Source organism: Hemitrygon akajei, chromosome 14 (genome assembly GCF_048418815.1).
Source record: "Hemitrygon akajei chromosome 14, sHemAka1.3, whole genome shotgun sequence".
Lineage (NCBI taxonomy): Eukaryota > Metazoa > Chordata > Chondrichthyes > Myliobatiformes > Dasyatidae > Hemitrygon > Hemitrygon akajei.
In genome coordinates, this window is record NC_133137.1 from 106,656,180 (window position 1) to 106,682,079 (window position 25,900).

General features: G+C 44.0%; 1 protein-coding gene across 1 annotated transcript in view; it reads left to right on the forward strand.

The window, feature by feature from the left end:
* LOC140738891 (protein tyrosine phosphatase domain-containing protein 1) overlaps positions 1–25,900 on the forward strand; it is a 74,778-nt gene that overhangs the window by 14,121 nt on the left and 34,757 nt on the right. Inside the window, exons 4-8 of the mRNA XM_073066891.1 lie at positions 9,681–9,896; positions 11,720–11,800; positions 12,561–12,679; positions 17,929–18,066; positions 24,514–25,127. Coding sequence (XP_072922992.1) covers positions 9,718–9,896; positions 11,720–11,800; positions 12,561–12,679; positions 17,929–18,066; positions 24,514–25,127 — 1,131 coding nt within the window. The 5' untranslated portion in view covers positions 9,681–9,717. The remainder of the gene's footprint in view (positions 1–9,680; positions 9,897–11,719; positions 11,801–12,560; positions 12,680–17,928; positions 18,067–24,513; positions 25,128–25,900) is intronic.

Consider the following 25,900-nt stretch of genomic DNA (forward strand, 5'->3'; position numbering starts at 1 on the left):
CTTACCAGTGCCTTATAGAGCCTCAACATCACATCCCTGCTCCTATACTCTATTCCTCTAGAAATGAATGCCAACATTGCATTCGCCTTCTTCACCACCGACTCAACCTGGAGGTTAACCTTAAGGGTATCCTGCATGAGGACTCCCATGTCCCGTTGCGTCTGGCGCTGGAAATTGCGGATGCATTGGTAATCATTTTCCAATGTTCCTTAGATTCAGGATCAGTACTTGAGGATTGGAGAATGGCGAATGTTATCCCACTTTTTAAGAAAGGAGGGAGGGAGAAAACAGAGAACTATTGTCCTGTCAGCCTAACGTCAGTAGTGGGGAAGATGCTAGAGTCCGTTATTAAAAATGAAATAGTGGCATATCTAGATAGCAGTGATAGGATTGGGCCGAGCCAGCATGGATTTACCAAGGGCAAATCATGCTTGACTAATCTATTGGAGTTTTTCGAGGATGTAACCAGGAAGTTAGACAAGGGAGATCCAGTGGATGTAGTGTACCTCGATTTTCAGAAGGCATTTGATAAGGTCCCACATAGGAGATTGGTGGGTAAAATCAGAGCTCATGGCATTAGGGGGAAGATATTGACATGGATAGAAAACTGGTTGGCAGATAGAAAGCAAAGGGTAGCGGTGAATGGGTGTTTCTCGGAATGGCAGGTGGTGACTAGTGGAGTGCCACAGGGCTCGCTATTGGGACCACAGCTGTTTATGATTTACATCAACGATTTAGATGAAGGCATTGAGAATAACATCAGCAAGTTTGCTGATGATACTAAGCTGGGTGGCAGTGTGACATGTGATGAGGATGTTAAGAGAATTCAGGGTGACTTGGATAGGCTGGGTGAGTGGACAGATACTTGGCAGATGACGTTTAATGTGAATATGTGTGAGGTTATCCACTTTGGGAGTAAGAACAGGAAGGCAGATTATTATCTGAACGGTGTAGAGTTAGGTAAGGGAGAAATACAAAGAGATCTAGGAGTCCTCGTTCATCAGTCACTGAAGGTGAATGAGCAAGTGCAGCAGGCAGTGAAGAAGGCTAATGGAATGTTGGCCTTTATTACAAAGGGAATTGAGTGCAAGAGCAAGGAAATCCTTTTGCATTTATACAGGGCCCTGGTGAGACCACACCTGGAGTATTGTGTACAGTTTTGGTCTCCAGGGTTAAGGAAGGACATCCTGGCTGTAGAGGAAGTGCAGCGTAGATTCACAAGGTTAACTCCTGGGATGTCCGGACTGTCTTACGCAGAGAGGTTAGAGAGACTGGGCTTGTACACGCTGGAATTGAGGAGATTGAGAGGGGATCTGATTGCAACATATAAGATTATTAAGGGATAGGACAAGATAGAGGCAGGAACTATGTTCCAGATGCTGGGAGAGTCCAGTACCAGAGGGCATGGTTTAAGAATAAGGGGTAGGTCATTTAGGACAGAGTTAAGGAAAAACTTCTTCTCCCAGAGAGTTGTGGGGGTGTGGAATGCACTGCCTCAGAAGGCAGTGGAGGCCAATTCTCTGGATGCTTTTAAGAAGGAGCTAGATAGGTATCTTATGGATAGGGGAATCAAGGGATATGGGGACAAGGCAGGAACCAGGTATTGATAGTAGATGATCAGCCATGATCCCAGAATGGCAGTGCAGGCTCGAAGGGCCGAATGGTCTACTTCTGCACCTATTGTCTGTTGTCTATCTCAGAACTTTGAATTCTCTCCCCATTTAAATAATAGTCTGCCTGTTTATTTATTCTACCAAAGTGCATGACTGTACACTTTCCGACATTGTAATTCATTTGCCACTTCTTTGCCCATTCACCCAATCTATCCAAGTCTCTCTGCAGACTTTCTGTTTCCTCAGCACTACCGGCCCCTCCACCTATCTTTGTATCATCAGCAAACTTAGCCATAAAGCCATCTGTTCCATAATCCAAATTGTTGATATACAACGTGAAAAGAAGCGGCCCCAACACGGACCCCTGTGGAACACCACTGTTAACTGGCAGCCAATCAGAATGGAATCCCTTTATTCCCACTCTGTTTCCTGCCAATCAACAAACGCTCTATCCACGTATGTAACTTTCCCGTAATTCCATGGGCTCTTATCTTGTTTAGTAGCCTCATGTGCGGCACCTTGTCAAAGGTCTTCTGAAAATCCAAATACACAACATCCACTGCATCTCCCTTGTCTAGCCTACTTGTAATTTCCTCAAAAAATTGCACTAGGTTTCTCAAGCAGGATTTTCCTTTAAGGAAACCATGCTGAGTTCTGCCTATCTTGTCATATGCCTCCAGGTACTCCGTAACCTCATCCTTGACAATTGACTCCAACAACATCCCAACCACCGATGTCAAGCTAACAGGTCTATAAATTTCCTTTTTGCTTCCTTGCCCCCTTCTTAAATAGTGGAGTGATATTTGCAATCTTCCAGTCCTCCGTAACCAGGCCAGAATCTATCAGCTTTTGAAAGATCATTGCTAATGCCTCCGCAGTCTCCACTGCTACTTCCTGCAGAACACGAGGGTGCATTCCATCTGGTCCAGTAGATTTATCTACCGTTAGGCTATTCAGCTTCCTGAGTACTTTCTCTGTCGTAATTGTGACTGCGCAAATTTCTCTTCCCTGACACCTTTGAATGTCCAGTATATTGCTGATGTCTTCTTCAGTGAAGACTGATGCAAAATACTCATTCAATTCCTCTGCCATCTCCTTATCTCCCATTACAATTTCTCCAGCATCATTTTCTATCAGTCCTATATCTACTCTCACCTGTCTTTTACTCTTTATATACTTGAAAAAGCTTTTAGTATCCTCTTTGATATTATTTGCTAGCTTCCTTTCATTGTTCATCTTTTCCCTCTTAATGACCTTCTTAGTTCCTTTTGTAAGCTTTTAAAAACTTCCCAATCCTCTGTCTTCCCACTAATTTTTGCTTCCTTGTATGCCCTCTGCTTTGCTTTTACTTTGGCTTTGACTTCTCTTGTCAGCCATGGTTGCATCCTTTTTCCATTTGAAAATTTCTTCTTCTTTGGAATATATCTGTCTTGCACCTTCCTCACTTCTTGCATAAACTCCAGCCACTGCTGCTCTGCCGTCCTTCCCGCTAGTGTCCCTTTCCAGTCAACCTTGGCAAGTTCCTCTCTCATGCCACTGTAATTTCCTTTACTCCACTGAAATACCGACACATCGGATTTCGGCTTCTCTTTCTCAAATTTCACAGTGAACTCAATCATGTTGTGATCACTGCCTCCTAAGGGTTCCTTCACTTCCATCTCTCTAATCACCTCTGGTTCATTACACAATACCCAATCCAGTACAGCCGATCCCCTAGTGGGCTCAACAACAAGCTGTTCTAAAAAGCCATCTCGTAGACATTCTACAAATTCTCTCTCTTGAGATCCAGTGCCGACCTGATTTTCCCAATCCATTCGCATGTTAAAATCCCCTACAATGATCATAACACTGCCTTTCTGGCAAGCCTTTTCTATTTCCTGTTGTAATTTGTAGTCCACATCACTGTAGCTGTTTGGAGGCCTGTAGATAACTGCCACCAGGGTTCTTTTACCCCTGCGATTTCTTAGCTCAACCCATAAAGATTCTGTACCTTCTGATCCTATGTCAACTCTTTCTAATTATTTAATATCATTTCTTACCATTAAAGACACGCCACCCCCTCTACCTACCTGCCTATCCTTCCAATACACCATGTATCCTTGGACATTCAGCTCCCAGAGACATGCATCCTTTAGCCACGTCTCAGTGATAGCCACAATATCATACCTGCCAATCTGTAACTGTACAACAAGATCATCCACCTTATTCCTTATGCTGCGTGTATTTAAGTATAACTTAAGTATAACACCTTAAGTCCAGTACTTGGTACTTTTTGCATTGATTGCACTGTTACTTTATTGCAGTGCAACTCATCCCAATGGCTGCAAATTTGCTCCATCACCTGCCTGTCCTTCCTGACATCCTTACTGCTCACTACTTTAGATCTATTTCTGTTTTCCCTCTCCTCCGCTCCATCATTCCGGTTCCCATCCCCCTGCCAAATTAGTTTAAACCCTCCCTAACAGCCCTATTAAACCTTCCCACCAGGATATTGGTCCCACTAGGATTCAAGTGTAACCCGTCCTTTTTGTATAGGTCACACCTGCCCCAAAAGAGGTCCCAATGATCCAGAAACTTGACTCCCTGCCCCCTGCTCCAATCCCTCAGCCACACATTTATCCTCCACCTCATTCCATTCCTACTCTCACTGTCACTTGGCACAGGCAGTAATCCCGAGATTACTACCTTTGCGGTCCTTCTTCTCAACTGCCTTCCTAACTCTCTATATTCTCCTTTCAGGACCTCTTCCCTTTTCCTACCTATGTCATTGGTACCACGACCTCTGGCTCCTCACCCTCCCACTTCAGGATATCTTGGACATGATCAGAAACATCCCGGATCCTGGCACCAGGGAGGCAAACTACCATCCCGGGTCTCCTGATCGCGTCCACAGAATCGCCTATCTGACACCCTATCGAGTCCCCTATTACTACTGCCTTCCTCTTCCTTTCCCTACCCTTCTGAGCTACAGGGCCGAACTCTGTGCTGGAGGCACGGCCACTGTTGCTTCCGCCAGGTAGGCTTTCCCCCCCAACAGTACTCAAACAGGAGTACTTATTGTCAAGGTGTATGTATGGCATTGAACCAGCATCTTTCAGCATCAATTCGAATTAGTATTTGGGCAAGATTTTTGTTAAGTATCACTTGAATACTGAATTTCTTGAAGGATCAAAATATGATCGAGTTCACTTTGAAATTTGAGAAGGAGAAACTAAACTCCAATGTGTCAGTATTTCAGTGGAATAAAAGAAATTACAATGGCATGAGAGGGGAACTGGCCAAGGTTGTCTGGAAAGGGACACTAGCAGGAAAGACAGCAGAGCATCAATGGCTGAAGTTTCTGTGAAAAATGAGGGAAGTGCAAACAGATTTATTCCAAATAAGAAGAAATTTTCGAATGGAAGAAGGACACTACCGTGGCTGACAAATGAAGTCAGAGCCAAAGTAAAAGCTAAAGAGAGAACATACAAGGAAGCCAAAACTAGTGGGAAGATAGAAGATTGGGAAACTTTTAAAAACTTGCAGAAGGAAACTAAGAAGGTCATTAGGAAGGAAAAGATGAATTATGAAATGAAGCTGGCAACTAATATCAAAGAAGATACTAAAGCTTTTTTAACTACATAAAGGGTAAATATAGAACCAATAGAAAATGACACTGGAGGTATTGTAATGAGAGATGCAAAGATGACACAGGAACTGAATGCATATTTTACATCAGTCTTCACAGTGGAAGACATCTGAGGTATACTGGATGTTCAGGAGTGTTGGGGAAGTGAAATAGGTGCAGTGAAATTTACGACTGAGAAGGTGCTCATGAAGCTTAATGGTCTGAGGATGGAAAAATATCCTGGACCTGATGGAATACACCCTTGGGTTCTGAAGGAAGTAACTGGAGAGATTGCTGAGGCATTAACAATGACCTTTCAGGAATCGATAGATTCTGGCATTGTACCTACCAGATGACTGGAAAATTGCAAATGTTACTCCTGTAGCGGTGTGCTACACGCAGCGCTAAAATAACGACACGGAGTCGGTAAACTGCAGTCAAAGACTAAGTTTATTTCAACTTCACAGTCTTGCTTTAAAGCCTGTCTCCCCCACTGGATACCTCGAGAGGCACGAACTGAAACCCCCTCAGGCTTTCTTCCTTTGTGCCTGCACTCTGGCTAATTGTCAGCCGGTTCGAGTGTGCTAGTAGTTGGGCCACGACCTGGGCCGCTGTGTCCTGGTCAAGGGAGCTCACCACGTAGTAGTAACGGGTGTCCTCTGAGGTTATCTGCCGAACGTGGAATTGAGCTTCTGCTTGCTGAAACCATAGGTGAGGTTGTAGCGTCCAGAAGCTTGGCAGCTTCAAGGAAACCGCATTAACAGATGCGGCGTCGGTCACCTCCAGTCCAAAAACGTTTGGACCGTCGGGGTCACCAATTGTAGCGGTGTGCTACACGCAGCGCTAAAATAACGACACGGAGTCGGTAAACTGCAGTCAAAGACTAAGTTTATTTCAACTTCACAGTCTTGCTTTAAAGCCTGTCTCCCCCACCGGATACCTCGAGAGGCACGTACTGAAACCCCCTCAGGCTTTCTTCCTTTGTGCCTGCACTCTGGCTAATTGTCAGCTGGTTCGAGTGTGCTAGTAATTGGGTCGCCACACTCCGCTATTTAAGAGAGGTGGGAGGCAGCAGAAAGGAAACTATAGACCTCTTAGCTTGACATCAGTGGTTGGGAAGTTGTTGGAATCGATTGTTAGCGATGAGATTACAGAGTACCTGAAGGTACATGACAAGACAGGCCCAAAGGTAGCATGGTTTCCTGCCTGACTAACCTATTGCAATTTTTTGAGGAAATTACAAGCAGGGTAGACAAAGGAGATGTAGTAGACGTGGTGTACTTGGATTTTCAGAAGGCCTTTGACAAGGTGCTGCACATGAGGCTGCTTAACAAGTTGGAGCCCATGGAATTACAGGGGAGTTACTAGAATGGGGAGAGCATTAGCTGTTTGGCAGAAAACAGAGAGTGGGAATAAAGGGATCCTGTTCTGGCTGGCTGCCTGTTACCAGTGGAGTTCCACGGGGTCGGTGTTGGGATCGCTGCTTTTTACGATGTATGTCAATGATTTGGACTATGGGATTAATGGATTTGTGGCTAAATTTTCCGATGATACAAACGTAGGTGGAGGAGCGGATAGTTGAGGAAACAGAGCCTGCAGAGAGATTTGGGTAGTTTAGGGGAATTGGCAAAGAAGTAGCAAATGAAATACAATGTTGGAAAGTGTATAATCATGCACTTTGGTGGAAGAAATAAACAGACAATTATTTAGATGGGAAGAGAATTCAAAATGCAGTGATGCAAAGGGACTTGGGAATCCTTGTGCAGGATACCCTAAAGGTTAACCTCCAGGTTGAGTTGGTTGTGAAGAGGGTGAATGCAATGTTGGCATTCATTTCTAGAGGTATAGAATATAAGAGCAGGGATGTGATGTTGAGCCTCTATAAGGCATTCGTGAGACCACACTTGAGGAGTATTGTGTGCAGTTTTGGGCTCTTTATTTTAGAAAGGATATACTGACACTGGAGAGGTTTCAGAGAAGATTCACGAGAATGATTCCAGGAATGAAAGGGTTGCCATATGAGGAATGTCTGGCAGCTCATGGACTGTATTCCCTGGAGCTCAGGAGAATGAGGAGGGATCTCATAGAAACATTCCAAATGTTAAAAGGCCTGAACAGACTAGATATGGAAAAGTTATTTCCCATGATAGGGGATTCTAGAACAAGAGGGCATGACTTCAGGATTGAAGGGTGTCCATTTAGAACAGAGATGCAGAGAAATTACTTTAGTCAAGTCAAGTCACTTTTATTGTCATTTCGACCATAACTGCTAGTACAGTACATAGTAAAAATGAGACAACGTTTTTCAGGACCATGGTGTTACATGACACAGTACAAAAACTAGACTGAACAATGTAAAAAAAAACAACACAGAGAAAGCTACACTAGACTACAGACCTACACAGGACTGCATAAAGTGCACAAAAACAGTGCAGGCATTACAATAAATAATAAACAGGACAATAGGGCAAAGAGTCAATCCAGGCTTCAGGTATTGAGGAGTCTGATAGCTTTGGGGAAGAAACTGTTACATAGTCTGGTCGTGAGAGCCCGAATGCTTCGGAGCCTTTTCCCAGACGGCAGGAGGGAGAAGAGATTGTATGAGGGGTGTATGGGGTCCTTCATAATGCTGTTTCCTTTGCTGATGCAGTGTGTAGTGTAAAAGTCAGAGGGTGGTATGGAATTTGTTGCCATGAATGGCTGTGGAGGCCAAGTCTTTGGTTGCATTTAAGGCAGAGATAGATTTGTTCTTGATTAGCCAGAGCATCAAAGGGTATGGGGAGAAGGCAGGGGAGTGGCGATGACTGGAAGAATTGGATCAGCCCATGATTGAATGGCGGAGCAGACTCGATGGGCTGAATGGCCTACTTCTGCTCCTATATCTATGGTTTTATGGATTATTGCAACCAACTAATCCTGACTGATGGGCTTTTCACCACAATCAGTGCTCCACCTGAATGATCAGCTTCTTCTATTATTTGACAGTAATCAAGCAGATATTTTGTACACTATCAAAGATAGTGTAAAATATGAATCTTAACTCATTCTACTTTTGTGTTTCTCTCTGCCTTTCCTCCCCTATTTCTTCTACCCTTCCTTGTAGCTTATCATCTCCTCTCTTTTCCCATGGTTAATGTTAGATTGCAGACTCAGCGAGTGTATCTCTTAGAATATTACAGCTCATTCCAGGCCCTTTGACCCACAATATTGTGCCAACCTTACAAACCTACTCTAAGATCAATTTAACCTTTTCTTTCTACATAGCCTTTCATTTTTCTTTCATCCATGTGCCTGTCTAAGAGCTTTTTAAATGTCCCTAATGTATCGGCCTCAATCACTACCGCCTGGCTGGAGTGGTGGGCACCTACCACTCTCTTTTTAAAAACCTTACCTCTGACATGATTCCATGCTTTCCTCCAATCACCTAAAAATTATGTTGCCTGGTATTAGCCATTTCGGCCCTGAGGAAAAATGTTTTTGGCTGTCCACTCAATCTATGCCTCTTATCGTCTTGTACACCTAAATCAAGTCAAGTTTATTGTAATTTAACTATACATATGTATACTGTCAAATGAAACAACGTTTCTCCAGAACAGGGTGTAAAGCACAGCAGTACCCAGAAACACAATAACTTAGCAAAGTAAGAATTAAATCTGCAAATGGATTTCACATAGATGAATAAAGTGCCTAAATTAAATACTGAGAGTACAGTACAATATTTGGTGACACTTTGAATGTGATGCGATGGGGAGTTCTGGAGCCAAAAGACCTGAGGGTAGAGATTGTTTCCCATCCTGACCGTTCCCCGTCTCTCTGGATCGGAGTCTCCTGCCTGATAGTAGAAAGTTAAGGAGGATGCTGCATGGATGGGTGGGATCCTTGATAATACTAAGGGCCCTGTTTACGCAGCGCTCCTGATAAATGTCCCTGATGGATGGTAAGGAGGCCCCTATGATCCTCTCAGCTGTTCTCACAGTACTCTGTTGGAACTTCTATTCCAATGCTCTGCTGCTCCCATATCAGATGGAGATGCAGCTTGTCAGGATGCTCCCAAGCATGCTCCTATAAAATTCAGTTAAAATGGAGAGATGTGGGGAGCCTCATGCCTCAGTCTCCTCAGGAAGTAGAAGTGGAAGATGCTGTGGCTTCTTATTCAGGGAGGAGATATTCAAGGACCAGGTGAGGTCATCCATGATGTGAACTCCCAGCAACCTGGTGCACCTAACTGTCTCTATGGTGGAACCACAATTGCACAGAGGGAAATTGCTCATCTCACCTTCCTGAAGTCCACAATCATTTCCTTGGTCTTCTCCATGTTTAGACTTGGGTTGTTGTAAGTAAATCTTGTCTACAGTACTTACACTTTTTGGGTTTCAAGCTGTTGCCAGACATCACTGGTATCCCATCGTCCTCCTATGCATCTCTTATTCTGAATGTTTTCCTTCTTCTGCTCATTCTAGTTGGGGATTGTTCAGAACTTGTCACTCTCAGCCTGGGATGACCCTGCAGATCCCCATGCCACGTCCCACTTACTCCACGGCTCGAGAGAACCTCATCAAGGCAGTACCACCCCACCTGATCTGCTCTCTGGTGTGTGGAGGGAGGCAGTGTCGCTACGAGGGACCTGATGATTGGACCCTGCAGCAGCAAGCCATCCGGGGCGTGTTCTCAGCATGGTAGGTTCAACCCTGCAAGCATTAGTTGGTTTGCAAGGCAGCTGGAAGTAGGAAGTGGCCAGAGGCATCCCTGTTTGGCATTAACTTCCCGGAGAAAGATTCCGAGCATAAATATGTATTGAAACTGACCTTTTAGAATGTGACGGAATGGTAAGTGCTGAGTATAATCCGTGTATGGGAGCGGAGGAAGGAGAAACAAAGGAAAGTTGCACTTTGGGAGGACCAACCAGGGTAGGTCATACGAGGTGAATGGTAGGGTTCTGAGGAGTGCAGTAAAACAAAGGGATCTGGGAATACACATCCATAATTCCTTGAAAGTGGTGTCATAGGTAGATAGGATCCTAAAGAAAGCTTTCAGCACATTGGCCTTCATAGATCAATGTGCTAACTACAGGAGTTGGGATGTTACGTTGAGATTGTATAAAACATTGCTGAGGCCTAATTTGGAGTATGGTTGTCTACCTACAGGAAAAATGCAAATAAGATTGGAAAAAGCACAGAGAAAATTTACAAGGACATTGCTGGGACTTGAGGACCTGAGTTATATGGTATAGTTGAATAGGGCAGGACTTCATTCCCTAGAATGTAGAAGATTTAGGGGAGATTATAAAATTTATAGATATATACAAAACTGTGAGGGGTATAGATAGGGTAAATGCAAGCAGGCTTTTTCCACGGAGGTTAGGAGAGACCACAGCTAGAGGTCATGGGTTAAGGGTGAAAGGTAGAAGATCGGTTATTAACTTCAAACTTTCTGCATAATCACTCAGAGTTGACCTCATGTGCATGTAACGAGAGCTGTATCACTCATCTCCTTCTACCTTAGGCCACAAACTTATCAATCACCCCTACTGTGGACACTTTCTGAAGGTCCAAGATCCGTATGCTCCATGACCGCTGGACTAAGTGTGTAAATGTAGGAGGAGACTATGTTGAAAAATAAATGTGCTAGGTTTTTTAAAATTGACTCCTTCTACCTTAGGTCACAAACTTATCAATCACCCCTCGTAATTTGTCTCCATCTATCGAACCGTTCCTGTGAATCTCCCCCACACTCATTCAATTCAATATCAATACCTTGTCATCATCATTTAATTCAAAGGTCCCAACTTAACCACAGTTACTCAGCGAGAGCCTAAACCATGTTGTATAAAGGTCTTTCAACCTTTCACTTTTATAAGTTCTTAATTTGTTTGTAGAGTAAAGAGAACACTTATTCTTTTTCTAGTTTGTTTTGCAGGAGTTGGTATGATAAAATGCTGGAAGTCTCCAAGGCTTCATCAGTAGCAGCTACCACATCCAACAGCACGACCACCCAGAAGGACAATAACAAATAGAGCAGATTTAAGTTGCACACCACCCTGACGTGGACATATTGTTCACTACAAAGAACTCAAATCCTGGAACACCCAATTTGAATAGGACAGTGGGTCTAGGTGGCTCATTATCACTTTCTCAATGGCAATTAATGCTTTTCTCGTCAGTCACATTTTGAGAATGGATGATAATAAAAGAAAGATTAGCTTGGTTTGTCATCTGTACATCAAAGCATTCAAACGTACATGAAATCCCTCATTTGCGTCAACAACACAGACCAGGGAGCAGCTAGGGGCTCAAGTGTTGCCATAATTTCAGCACCAACGTAGCATGCCCACAACTTACAAAACCTAACCTGTACGTCTTTTGGAATGAGAGAGGAAACTGGAGTGTGTCAAGGAAACCCACGAAGTCACAGAAGAATGTATAAACTCCTTAAAGACAATGGCGGGAACTGAACCCCGATCTTCTAGCCTAACTTGATATGTGTCGCTCTCACTCTCCAGGGTCACTGACAACATCCTGGCCATGGCAAGACCATCCACGCAACTCATTAAGAAGTTCAGCATCATCAAACAGTTCAAAGGGTAGGTGTTGATAGGTAGGGGGAGATGGCATCTTGTCACCAGAGTGCCTGTTAATTCTCCTCAGCCTCTGATAGTTATTCCTTCCCCAGTTTCCAGCTCCTCTTCAGTTTACCCATCGAATTATCCTCCTCAAAATTCTGATAATACCTTCTCTTTAATTGGCTCCCATTGTTGACATTCTTCATAACATAATATGGTATTCCAGTCCTTACTGTGAATAACTCTTCTAGTTCTTGTTGCTGGTACATAAAAACATAGAAACATAGAAAATAGGTGCAGGAGTAGGCCATTCGGCCATTCAGTATGATCATGGCTGATCATCCAACTCAGAACCCTGTACCTGCTTTCTCTCCATACCCCCTGATCCCTTTAGTCACAAGGGCCATATCTAACTTCCTCTTAAATATAGCCAATGAACCGGCCTCAACTGTTTCCTGTGGCAGAGAATTCCACAGATTCACCACTCTCTGTGTGAAGAAGTTTTTCCTCATCTCGGTCCTAAAAGGCTTTCCCTTTATCCTTAAACTGTGACCCCTCGTTCTAGACTTCCCCAACATTGCAAACAATCTTCCTGCATCTAGCCTGTCCAATCCCTTTAGAATTTTATATCTTTCAATAAGATCCCCCCCACAATCTTCTAAATTCCAGTGAGTATTGAGATTACTGGATTACCTTCTTCCTATTTGAAAGTTTCTGGGGTGAATGGTGGTCACAGAGATCTGATTCTGGTTAACTTCTGTTTTTTCCTTTCTTCCCACAGGTTGAATATTAGGTCTGTGATAAATCTACAGGTTCCTGGTGAGCATGGGCATTGTGGAGACCCACTGGAGCTAAAGAGTGGCTTCTCCTATCTACCCGAAATCTTCATGGAGAATGATAGTAAGTTTTCAAGTTCAAAGTAAATTTATTATCAAAGTACATATACAACCCTGAGATTAATTTTCTTGCCGGCATTCACAGTAAATACAAAGAGACATCATAGAATCAATGAAAGCCCATCACACAGTAAAACGGACAACCAGTGTGCAACTACAAAAATAATTATTGATAATAGATATCAATATAAGCAATAAATATTGAGAACATGAGATGACGAGTCCTTGAATGTGAGTCCACAGTTTGTGGGAACTGTTCAGTGATGGGGTGAGTGAATTTGAGTGAAATTATTCCCTCTGGTTCAAGAGCCTGATGGCTGAAGAGTAATAAATGTTCCCGAAGTTCAGGTTTGTTACCATCTGACTGTACATATGTACAACCAAATGAAACAACATTCTTCTGGACCATGGTGCACCCACACAATAAATATCACACACAGCACATAAACCAAAATATCACCATAAATAACATAGTAAAATATAATTCAAAATAAATGTGCACAGCGCAGGTAAACAGTAAACAGCTTGCTGCCTTGGTGATGAGACCTTGGTGGTGGCTAGTCTCACAACTTTATCAGATAGTTCTCAGTACATTGAACCTGGAAAATGTTTCTACCTTGCAGATTGGGACAAGTATAGCAATGGAGACTATAGATTATTACCTACCATATCAGTCAAACTTCTGCCTTTATGAAGCAAGGCATTTGACAAGGTACCCCATGCAAGGCTTATTGAGAAAGTAAGGAGGCATGAGATCCAAGGCAACATTGCTTTGTGGATCCAGAACTGGCTTGCCCACAGAAGGTAAAGAGTGGTTGTAGACGGGTCATATTCTGCATGGAGGTCGGTCACCAGTAAAGTGCCTCAGGGGTCTGTTCTGGGACCCCTACTCTTTGTGATTGTTATAAATGACCTGAATGAAGAAGTGGAGGGATGGGTTAGTAAGTTTGCTAATGACACAAAGGTTGGAGGTGTTGTGGATAGTATGGAGGGCTGTCAGAGGTTACAGTGGGACATTGATAGGATGTAAAACTGAGCTGAGAAGTGAAGATGGAGTTCAACCCAGATAAGTGTGAAGAGTTTCATTTTGGTAGGTCAAATATGATGGCAGAATATAGTATTAATAGTAAGACTCTTGGCAGTGTGGAGGATCAGAAGGATCTTGGGGTCCGAGTCCATAGGACGCTCAAAGCAGCTGCGCAGGTTGACTCTGTGGTTAAGAAAGCGTAGGGTGTATTGGCCTTCATCAATCATGGGATTGAGTTTAGGAGCCGAGAGGTAATGTTGCAGCTATATAGGACCCTGGTCAGACCCCACTTGGAGTACTGTGCTCAGTTCTGGTCGCCTCACTACAGGAAAGATGTGGAAGCCATAGAAAGGGTGCAGAGGAGATTTACAAGGATGTTGCCTGGATTGGGGAGCATGCCTTATGAGAATAGGTTGAGTGATCTCAGCCTTTTCTCCTTGGAGCGACAGAGGATGAGAGGTGACCTGATAGAGGTGTACAAGATGATGAGAGGCATTGATCGTGTGGATAGTCAGAGGCTTTTTCCCAGGGCTAAAATGGTTGCCACAAGAGGACACAGGTTTAAGGTGCTGGGGAGTAGGTACAGAGGAGATGTCAGGGATAAGTTTTTCACTCAGAGAGTGGTGAGTGCGTGGAATGGTCTGACGGCAATGGTGGTGGAGGCGGATACAATAGGGCCTTTGAAGAGACTTTTGGATAGGTACGTCGAGCTTAGTAAAATAGAGGGCTATGGGGGTAAGCCTAGTAATTTCTAAGGCAGGGACATGTTCGGCACAACTTTGTGGACTGAAGGGCCTGTATTGTGCTGTCGGTTTTCTATGTTTCTATGAACCTTTGGCAGAAGTCAAACCTCTGCCTTAGGTTCAGGTCAGTGTGAGCCTTCAGCAGGTGTAACTGCAACAAAATGAATGGTCATCCAACTCAGACTTTGGCACCAATTGGTTACAATAATTTCCAAATTATAACAGTGACTGCGGGCACCAGTAATTGGCTCTGAGTCAGTGCCCTGAGGAGGTAGAAGCCACCATATACTGTTAATTATTATCAGTGCTAAATTATTAGTGTCCTGCAGTTTAGTTGTTGAACACTAACAGAGACATAATATATCGACACAGAATCCTTGATACTTCCTGGCTGGCTGAGCTACTAGCAACCTTTTCTGTTTTTATTTCAGATTAACCTTTTGATTTTTATCTATTAAACTGGTTCAGTTTTGCATGAAGAGAGGAGTATTGTTAAATGGCCTGGAAATTTGTACAAAGCACATATTGTACACAGATATCAGTCTCTGACATTGTCCAGTTGGTAGGGTCACTTCAAGCCTGCTCCTCATATAGTCCATGCATTGGCGGGATTTCTGGAATGTTCCAGGCCTTGCATTGGTTGCCTTGAGGGAACCTATTGTGTTAAAGGGAAAATCAAACTGGCCTTGGGCTCTGTATTTACAAGGAACAGCATTTAATACGTGGTTTGGGTATGGACCATGGACACCTCTTTGATGACAAATCTAAAATGGCAACATCACACTCCCATCTCAAAGTCATATTGGGGTCCCAGTAAAACGGGGACAATTTTGTTGAATTTCCAGACCATCGTTACCAACCTATGCAGCAACTGTCCTAGGTGAAACACACAAAATGCTGGAGGAACTCAGCAGGTCAGTCAGTATCTATAGGAATGAATAAACAGTCGGGCTGAGACCCTTCTCAGAACTGGAAAGGAAGGGGGAAGACACCAGAATAAAAGGTGAGGGAGGGAAGGGGAGGGGAGGGGAACAAGCTAGAAGGTGATAGGTGAAGCCAGGTGGCTGGGAAAGGTCAAGGCTTGGAGAGGAAAGAATCTGCTGGGAGAGGACAGTGGAATATAGAAAGAGGGGCAACAAGGGGATGTGATAGGCAGTTGAGGAGAAGAGGTAGGAGGCCCGAGTGGGAAATAGAAGAAGAGGGAAGGGGAGGGAAAAAATTAAAAGGAAGGAGAAATCAATGTTCCTGCTGTCAGCTCGGAGGCTACTTAGATGGAATATGAGATGTTGCTCCTCCACCACGACAGTGGGCTCATCTTGGCAAAAAAGGAGACCATGGATCAACATGTTGGAATGGGAATGGGGATAGGAATTGCAATGGTTAACCACCAGGAAACTATGGTTTTGGCAGTTGGAGTGGAGGTGCTCAACCAAGTGAGCCCCCAGTTTATGTTTGGTCTCACCCATGTAGGGCTGGTCACATTGGGAGCTGGATGCCTGGAATGGGAAGTGTTTAACTTGCTGAGTGTAGCCTCTCCATGCACATCTTCTCATGTAAACAGGTTCCGCTGGCTACAGGGAATGGCTGACACTGTGCAGTCACCCTGCCTGTAATTAAAAATCCCCGTTTCTATTTACACTGGTCTTAGCAGAATGGTTCTCTGTTGGAGGGTTTCAATACACAAAGCTGGCAATCACTTCACCACATGTCTGGGATTTGGAGACTGAGGTGAGACTAGTGTCTGGGGACTCTTGCTGACACTAATTATGAGAACTGTAAAACACGTGCTTTATAAATGATTATTTTGAGGCCTGTATAAAATATGACAGACAAGAAATTTAACAGAGGTGGCCTCCCAGATTAAATTACTCTGAATTTGCTACTTTATTGCTGCTCTACAGTTTCCAGTCTGTCCAGTTCAGTCTGAGATGTGAGAGTTTACACTCTGTCCAGTTCAGTCTGAGATGTGAGAGTTTACAGTCTGTCCGGTTCAGTCTGAGATGTGAGAGTTTACAGTCTGTCCGGTTCAGTCTGAGATGTGAGAGTTTACAGTCTGTCCGGTTCAGTCTGAGATGTGAGAGTTTACAGTCTGTCCGGTTCAGTCTGAGATGTGAGAGTTTACAGTCTGTCCGGTTCAGTCTGAGATGTGAGAGTTTACAGTCTGTCCGGTTCAGTCTGAGATGTGAGAGTTTACAGTCTGTCCGGTTCAGTCTGAGATGTGAGAGTTTACAGTTTGTCCGGTTCAGTCTGAGATGTGAGAGTTTACAGTCTGTCCAGTTCAGTCTGAGATGTGTGAGTTTACACTCTGTCCGGTTCAGTCTGAGATGTGAGTGTTTACACTCTGTCCAGTTCAGTCTGAGATGTGAGTGTTTACACTCTGTCCGGTTCAGTCTGAGATGTGAGAGTTTACAGTCTGTCCGGTTCAGTCTGAGATGTGAGAGTTTACACTCTGTCCGGTTCAGTCTGAGATGTGAGAGTTTACACTCTGTCCAGTTCAGACTGAGATGTGAGAGTTTACACTCTGTCCGGTTCAGTCTGAGATGTGAGAGTTTACAGTCTGTCCGGTTCAGTCTGAGATGTGAGAGTTTACAGTCTGTCCGGTTCAGTCTGAGATGTGAGAGTTTACAGTCTGTCCGGTTCAGTCTGAGATGTGAGAGTTTACAGTCTGTCCGGTTCAGTCTGAGATGTGAGAGTTTACAGTCTGTCCGGTTCAGTCTGAGATGTGAGAGTTTACACTCTGTCCAGTTCAGACTGAGATGTGAGAGTTTACAGTCTGTCCGGTTCAGTCTGAGATGTGAGAGTTTACAGTCTGTCCGGTTCAGTCTGAGATGTGAGAGTTTACAGTCTGTCCGGTTCAGTCTGAGATGTGAGAGTTTACAGTCTGTCCGGTTCAGTCTGAGATGTGAGAGTTTACACTCTGTCCAGTTCAGACTGAGATGTGAGAGTTTACAGTCTGTCCGGTTCAGTCTGAGATGTGAGAGTTTACAGTCTGTCCGGTTCAGTCTGAGATGTGAGAGTTTACAGTCTGTCCGGTTCAGTCTGAGATGTGAGAGTTTATACTCTGTCCGGTTCAGTCTGAGATGTGAGAGTTTACACTCTGTCCGGTTCAGTCTGAGATGTGAGAGTTTACAGTCTGTCCGGTTCAGTCTGAGATGTGAGAGTTTACAGTCTGTCCGGTTCAGTCTGAGATGTGAGAGTTTACAGTCTGTCCGGTTCAGTCTGAGATGTGAGAGTTTACACTCTGTCCGGTTCAGTCTGAGATGTGAGAGTTTACACTCTGTCCGGTTCAGTCTGAGATGTGAGAGTTTACACTCTGTCCAGTTCAGTCTGAGATGTGAGAGTTTACACTCTGTCCGGTTCAGTCTGAGATGTGAGAGTTTACACTCTGTCCAGTTCAGTCTGAGATGTGAGAGTTTACACTCTGTCTGGATCTTAACTTCTGATTAGAGTGTCTAATTTCTCTCCTCTTTTTCTCCTTTGCAGTTTACTTTTTTAACTTTGGAATGACAGATTTTGGAGTCTCCTCGCTGGTGCGTATACTGGATGCAGTGAAGGTGACATCCTTTGCTGTACAGGAGGGAAAGGTGGCTGTGCACTGCCACGCAGGACTCGGAAGGACAGGTTTGTCAAAGTTAATGTCTGCTGTTTTGTCATCTGCGCAGGTACAATGACAACTTCCTTGCAGCAGTATCACAGACATGGAGCATCAGATTAGCAGCATTCACATGAAAAACATCAATTAAATATACACAACTTTTACTAGAAAAAACAAATTTACAATGAAGTGAAACAGTAGCCAGTTTAGTGCAAAATGTTGCTAAACTGAGGTGCTGAATGGGGATGTGCCAGGTAATTCAAAAACTGAAGTCACTGTTTTGAACCTGGTGTGTGGGACTTCAGGCTTCTGCATCTCCTGCTCTATGGTAGCCGTGAGAAGATGGCAAGTGCTCTGGTAGCTGGAGAAGATGGTTTGGCCTCGATGGTGAAATTTTTCTTTCAGCAGAAAAATCATTCTATTTTGTGAAAAGAAGTAGGTTGGGCATAGGGCTAACAACCCTTCCCTATAAAAAACCCAGATCTCATCCCTGGGAGGGGAAAGGCAGACCTTGGTCAGAGGACTCTAAAGGAGCCTCTGTTGGCAGCCAGTGCCCCAGTAGTGGCAATGAGCTGAGGTAATTAAGCAAGACCATGAGAGACACAGAGCTGTTTAATCAGCTCCTTAAACTTTCCATTTCAAAATGCTGTATATGTTGGATGAGGGACGTGGGTAATGGCTAATTGAGCAAATAGGTTCCTACAGAGTAGGACTATAGTGAGATGTGCAGCAAAGGTGGCTGGAATGATTTGTGATACAACTGGGGAATTGATAATTGATTCAAAGGCTGAATGGTTGTCTCCTGTGTATCTGTGACCAGCATCAATCCTAGTTTGGTAGTTAACGTTCTCATGCGAGAGTTAAAAGTACTTCCACTGACACCATTGAATCTAGGATGCTGCTGCTCTGCAGTACATGGGAGTGCTAAACTGTTGGAGGTGGAAGAGATATTGAACTCAGGCCTATTGTCCCCAGTGCTGGGTACCTGTCCAAGAATTATCCAGAAAGTCACAGTCAGTGTTTGTTCTTTAACATTACACGCATGGCTGATACGGATATCATCTGTGCAACCGTGTTGTACTCAAACTGGCAAACCTCAAAAGATGCTGTCTGGCCTACTGAGTTCTGCCAGCATTTTGTGTTTTTTAAACCTCAAAAGAGTTGCTGCTTTGGGACACTCAGGGTGTAACAGTCAAGCAGAAATGTTCACACCTAATCAAGCCGACAAGTTCTGACTGGTGCTGTTAGCAAACGTTACAGCTTCACATGACAGAGACAGCAGGGTTACTCATGTTACCTATATGGTTACTGAAAATGCAAGTTGATCAAATATTTTGCTGCAAGTCAGCACTGCAGTTGGTGATGCAAGCTCCCTGCTCTACCTGCTGCTGTAATGTGTTAACAAGCACATCTGCTTGTGTCAGACTTCTCGATTCCACACACCGCATCCCACTCCAGCACCAGCTCAGAGATCAAAGTTCAAAGTAAAATTTATTATCACAGTACATTATCAAATTCTTTTTCTGTGGGTATACTTGGTCAATCTATAGAACAGTAACTGCAAACAGGTTCTGTAAGCGTAAACAAACCATACAAATGCAAATAATAAATAAATAACGGGCATGAAGTAACAAAAGACTGAAAAAATGTATTGGACTGAATCAATTACATTTTGTAGGATTTTTCATACCATTGCCATAATGCAGCCAGTCGGGACACTTTCCACCACACATCTATTGAAGTTTGCCAAGGGTTTTGATGACATGCTGAATATCTGCAAATTCCTGAGGAAGTAGAGGTGTTGTTGTGTTTTCTTCACAGTTACATTTATATGATGGGTCCAGCAGAGGTCCTTTTGAGATAGTGACATCCAGGAATTTAAAGTTACCAACACTCTCCACCTTTAATCCTCTGATGATTACTGGCTCAGGGACCTCTGGTTTCCCTCTCCTGAAATTATTGACAAACAGTGAGAGGTTGTAGTTATTACACCACTCAGCCAAGTTTTCAATCTTCCTCCTCTATGCTGATTCATCACCTCCTTTGATACAACCCATAACAGTGGTGTCATCTGCAAACTGGTATATAGTGTTTGAGCTGTACTTCGCCACACAATCACAGGTGTAAAGTGAGTCGAGCAGGGGGCTAAGTACACAGACCTGCAGGGCTCCTGTGGGGATGGAGATTGTGGAGATGTTTTTGCCAATCTGAACTAACTGGGGTCTACAAGTAAGGAAATCCAGGATCCAATTGCTACTGGGGGTGAGGGAGGAAAGGGGGAGATCTTGAAGCTCAGGTCTTGGAGTTTACTGATTAGTTTTGAGTGGGTGAGGGTATTAAATGCTGAGCTATGATCGATAAAGAGCATCTTGATGTATGCACCTTTGCTGTCCAGATGTTCTAGGGTTGTGTGAAGGGCCAATGAGATTGCATCTGCTGTGGACCTGTTGCTTCAGTAGGGGAATTAGAGCAGATCTAAGTCACCGTTTAGGCAGATGCTTCAACACCAACCTCTCAAAACACTTCATCACTATGGATGTAAGTGCCACTGGGTGATTGTCACTTAGACAGGTTACCATCCTCTTCTTAGGCATTGGTATGATTGAAGCCTGCTTGAAGCAGGTGGGTACCACACACTGCCGGAGTGAGAGATTGAAGATAGCTGTGAGTACACCAGCTGGTTGGTCAGCACAGGTCTTCGGTACTCAGCCAGGTACTCTGTCTGGACCAGCTGATTTCCTTGGATTCACTCTGTTGAAGGCATCTTCAGATACTGAGACCAAAAGATCATCAAGAGATCTGGGGGTATGCAATGGTTCCTCCCTGTTCAAGTGGTTAAAGCGAGCATAGAAGGCCTTGAACTCAGATGGAAATGATCAGTACCCCGGAGTACACTGCCAGGACTTTGCAGTTAGTAACTTCACAGCCTCACAAATCTCTGTTTAAAATGAAAACAATTATTCTGATTTTCATCCTGCAATTAATATCCTATTCTTCTTCATTTTTTCTACAACATTCAATCACAGGAAATCTCTGTGACTCTGTTACGTCGCTTCATTTGAATAATTTTACCTCAAATTGCTTCCCCCCCCCCCCCCCCCAACATGGTCATCTTAACAGAAACACCTCCAATTCTTTAAACCATTTCTTTTGCTCTTCCTGCCGTGTCAAGAAATTTGTTAACTGGCATGTGTCGTGAAATTTGTTAATCTATGCCGGTGATGGTAAACATGATTCTGATTCTGAGGTTCTGGGTGTCAGCATGCTCACCTTTTCCTTAACATCCCTCTTATGGTCCAGGCACCAAAACTACACTCTGCTCTGTCCTACTCCGATTTCCCCCGAGGTTTAATGTGAATCGTCTCTCCTATGGTCCAAGCACCAAACCTCCACTCCGCTCCTTCCTACTTCGATTTCCCCCCCCCCCCCCACCGAGGTTTAATGTTAATCATCTCTCCTATGGTCCTGACACCAAAACCACACTCCGCTCCTTCCTACTCCGATTTCCCCCGAGGTTTAATGTGAATCGTCTCTCCTATGGTCCAAGCATCAAAACCACACTCCGCTCCTTCCTACTTCGATTTCCACCCCCGCCCCACAAGGTTTAATGTTGATCTTCTCCCCTATGGTCCTGACACCAAAACTACACTCTGCTCCGTCCTACTCCGATTTCCCCCAAGGTTTAATATTGATTCAGCATTCAATCAGAATTCAGAGTAACATTACTGAGGACAGCCAAACAGGTTTGTAAAATACAAGTTTGTGTTTATGTCTTTTGAAATATGAGCAACTAGATAAATATCAGATGACTTTCAGATCAGTTTACACCCAAACAATAACTGACACCAAACTCTTCCCATGCACAAAGACAGCTTTTAACCCAGCACTGGTGGAGAGTGGTTAAGGCAATGGACACAAAATCCATTGGGTTTTCCACACGGGTATGAGTCCTGCAGATTACATGTTTCCATTATTTGGAGCCGACACAGTAGCTTAGTGGTTAGTGTAATGTTATTACAGCACCAGCAAACCAGGTTCAGTGCTCTCACTGTAGGGAGTTTGTACATTCTCTCTATGACTGTACGGGATTCCTCTCACATCCCAGACGTACCATTTAGTAGGTTAATTGATCACACGGGTGTAACTGGGCCTATTGGCATGGAATGGCCCGTTACCGTGCTGAATCTCTAAATTAAAATAAAAATAAGTATGTGGAGGCAATTTACAGGAATGTTTTGTGGTATTTTACCAGTTGTGAAGAACATCTATCCCCCAGGTTCCACTCTTCATGCCTAAATATTATTTCACCATTACAGGTTGCCAAGACATAGAAATTAAAGGCATAGCCTTTGGAGGATTTCTTCTCTAAAACTAACTCCTCTCTTTTACTTATCCCATCTTAAACCTTAGACCAACCTTCTTTTTAGGTGGCTTGGTCTTGATATTCCTTGAATAAATCTCCTTTGAAATTGTGTGATCATTTTGTTCAATAAAAGGCTGTAGACAAATGGAACTCAGTCAGCTCCATCAGAGGCTCTGGCCTCCACAGCATCCAGGCCCGGACTTATTTAAAAGATAATGTCTCAAGAAGGTGACATGCCTCATGAAAGACCTCTCCATCCAGGACATTTCCTCATCTCAATGCTACAATCAGGGAACAGGTACAGGAGCCTGAAGAGACACACTCAATATTTCAGGAACTTCTTCTTCCTTTCCCGCCATCAGATGAACCCATAGAACCATAGAACACTACAGCACAGTACAGGCCCTTCAGCCCTCCATGTTGTGCTGACTCATATAATCCTTAAAGAAAGTACTAAACCCACACTACCCCATAACCCTTCATTTTTTGTCATCCATGTGCCTGTCCAAGAGGCTCTTAAATACCCCTAATGTTAGCCTCCACCACCATCCCTGGCAAGTCATTCCAGGCACTCACAACCCTCTGTGTAAAAAACTTACCCCTGATATCTCCCCTAAACTTCCCTCCCTTAATTTTGTACATATGCCCTCTGGTGCTTGCTATTGGTGCCCTGGGAAACAGATACTGACTATCCACCCTACCTATGCCTCTCATAATCTTGTAGACCTCTATCAAGTCCCCTCTCATTCTTCTACGCTCCAAAGAGAGAAGTCCCAGCGCTGCTAACCTTGCTTCATATGACTTGTTCTCCAATCCAGGCAACATCCTGGTAAATCTCCTCTGCACCCTCTCCATACCTTCCACATCCTTCCTATAATGAGGTGACCAAAATTGAACACAATACTCTAAGTGTGGTCTCACCAGAGATTTGTAGAATTGCAACATGATCTCTCTACTCTTGAACTCAATTTCCCTGTTAATGAAGCCTAGCAACCCATAGGCCTTCTTAATTACCCTATCAACCTGTGCAGCGACCTTGAGGGACGTATGGATTTGAACCCCAAGGTCCCTTTGTAACTCTTAACTGATCATTAATCCTGTACTCAGTCATCTGGTTTGTCCTTCCAAAATGCATCACCTCATACTTATCCGGATTGAACTCCACCTGCCATTTTTCTGCCCAACTCTGCAGCCTGTCTATATCCTCTTGTAACCTTCGACCACCTACAGCTCCATCCACAACTCCTCCAATCTTCGTGTCATCTGCAAACTTACTCACCCATCCTTCCGCCTCTAGATCCAGATCATTTATAAAAATCACAAATAGCAGGGGTCCCAGGACAGATCCCTGCAGCACTCCACTATTCACTGACCTCCAGGCAGAATACTTTCCTTCCACAACTACCTTCTGCTTTCTTCCTTTAAGCCAATTTTTTATCCAAACAGCCAAGGTTCCACTTATCCCATGCCTCATGATTTTCTGGATGAGTCTCTCATGAGGGACCCTGTCAAATGCTTTGCTAAAGTCCATGTAGACCACATCCATTGCCCTACCCTCATCAATTTCTTTTGTTACCTCTTCAAAAAACTCAATCAGGCTCGTGAGGCACTATCTTCCCTTCACAAAGCCATGTTGACTATCCATGAGTAGACTGTACTTCTCCAAATGCTCATAGATCCTATCCTTAAGGATCCTTTCCAGTAGTTTGCAGACCACCGACATAAGACTCACCAGTCTATAGTTCCCAGGTTTCTCCCTGTTACCTTTTTTAAACAAGGGAACTACATTTGCCATTCTCCAGTCCTCTGTCACTTCCTCTGTAGACAAAGAGGATTCAAAGGGACACTATCTCACTATTTTTGCTCTCTTTTTGCACTACATACTCAGTTTAGTTGTATGTTTCTTACTGTGATTTATAAATGTTTTATTATTATGTCTTGCAATGTTCTGCTGCCATAAAACAACAAATTTCATGCTATATGCCAGTGAAATTAAACCTGATTCTGATTTAAGTTCTAGCAGCACTAAACATGGGAAGTTGTGAACACTGTAGTTGATACTTTCCCACAACAAGAGAAGCTCACTGTGCATTTCCTTGTTCTCTGGCAGGCGTGCTGATTGCCTGTTATCTGGTCTATGCCACCCGCCTCAGCCCCTGTGAAGCCGTCCAGTATGTCCGGATCAAGCGTCCCTTCTCCATCCAGACACGCACTCAGATTGACCTGGTCTTTGATTTTGCCCAGTTTGTGGACTCTCAGAGAACGGTGTTCACCAGTGCCAACCCGCATGCCAACCCCGTCACCCTACAGCAACACCTTTATCGCCAGCAATATCTCCTGCATGGCTATGAAGCGCGGCGCCTCAAGTATGTGCCCAAAATGGTGGACTATGCCTGCAAGAGGCTTCTGCAGCTGGCATTCGATAGAACGGACAGTGTCGCAGTGCAGGTGGAGAAGCAAAAGGAGATGAATGACCGTGTCATGACCTTGCGCATCAGGGAGACCATCGCTTCCTTCATTCCCTTGTTAGAGTCTTGCCAGACAAACAAGGATCCCGTGGACCCAGACAATGTGCTGAGACCTCCCATCGACACGAACGGCTTCCTTAAACTGGGCATTTCCTCAGATGGATGCACAGGGGTCTATTCAGGCAGATTTGCCAGGTTATCACGATCCCTCAGTGACTCCAGTCTCTGCAGATCCACATGCAAATATCAAGCACAGGTAACGGACATGTCAGAGGTGGATCAGTGTTAGGAGCCAGGACCTGTGCTGAGTGGCAAAGAAAATATCGAGGAGCAAGCAAGATGGTATTTTACAAACTGAGACTTGCTTCATGGGTTCAGATGCATGCGAACATTTAATAGAGGGCATTCATTTCATGCATGGCTAATAAAAGGGGGCAGATTGGGAAGAAAGTATAGTGGGAGTTGGAGGGAGGATTTTTACAAAGAGTGTGGTAGGTGTGTAGAATGTACTGCACAGATGGTGGTAAAGGTAGATACATTAGGGACATTTAAGAGACTCTTAGATAAGCACATGGATGAAAGTAAACTGTAGGTCAACATGGGAGGGAAGACTCAGATTGATCTTGGAGAAGGTTAAAGGGTCAGCACAACTTGATGGGCTGAAGGTCCTGCATTGTGCTGTACCATGTTCCTGAGTTCGTTCATATTGGGAACAAGTCCAAGCTGGGATCTGCTTGAAGGGATCACTGAGTATAGTCCAGTTATGGTACCTAAGGGAAAATAGGAGATTGATTAAATGAGTATTGGATTGAAACTGTGTGTGTGTATATGAGCTTTGAATGAAAGTATAATGCTTGTGTGATCAGGTTACATGTATGCAGTCTGTGCAAACAGATCAACAGGAGGATACAGTTCTGGGTAAAGTCTGAAAGGACACTGGAGTTCTGGATTAAAGTCAGAAAATCGTCAAACTACTCAACAGATGAGACAATGTCTGTGGACAGGGGACCAGAGTTAACACTTCGGGTC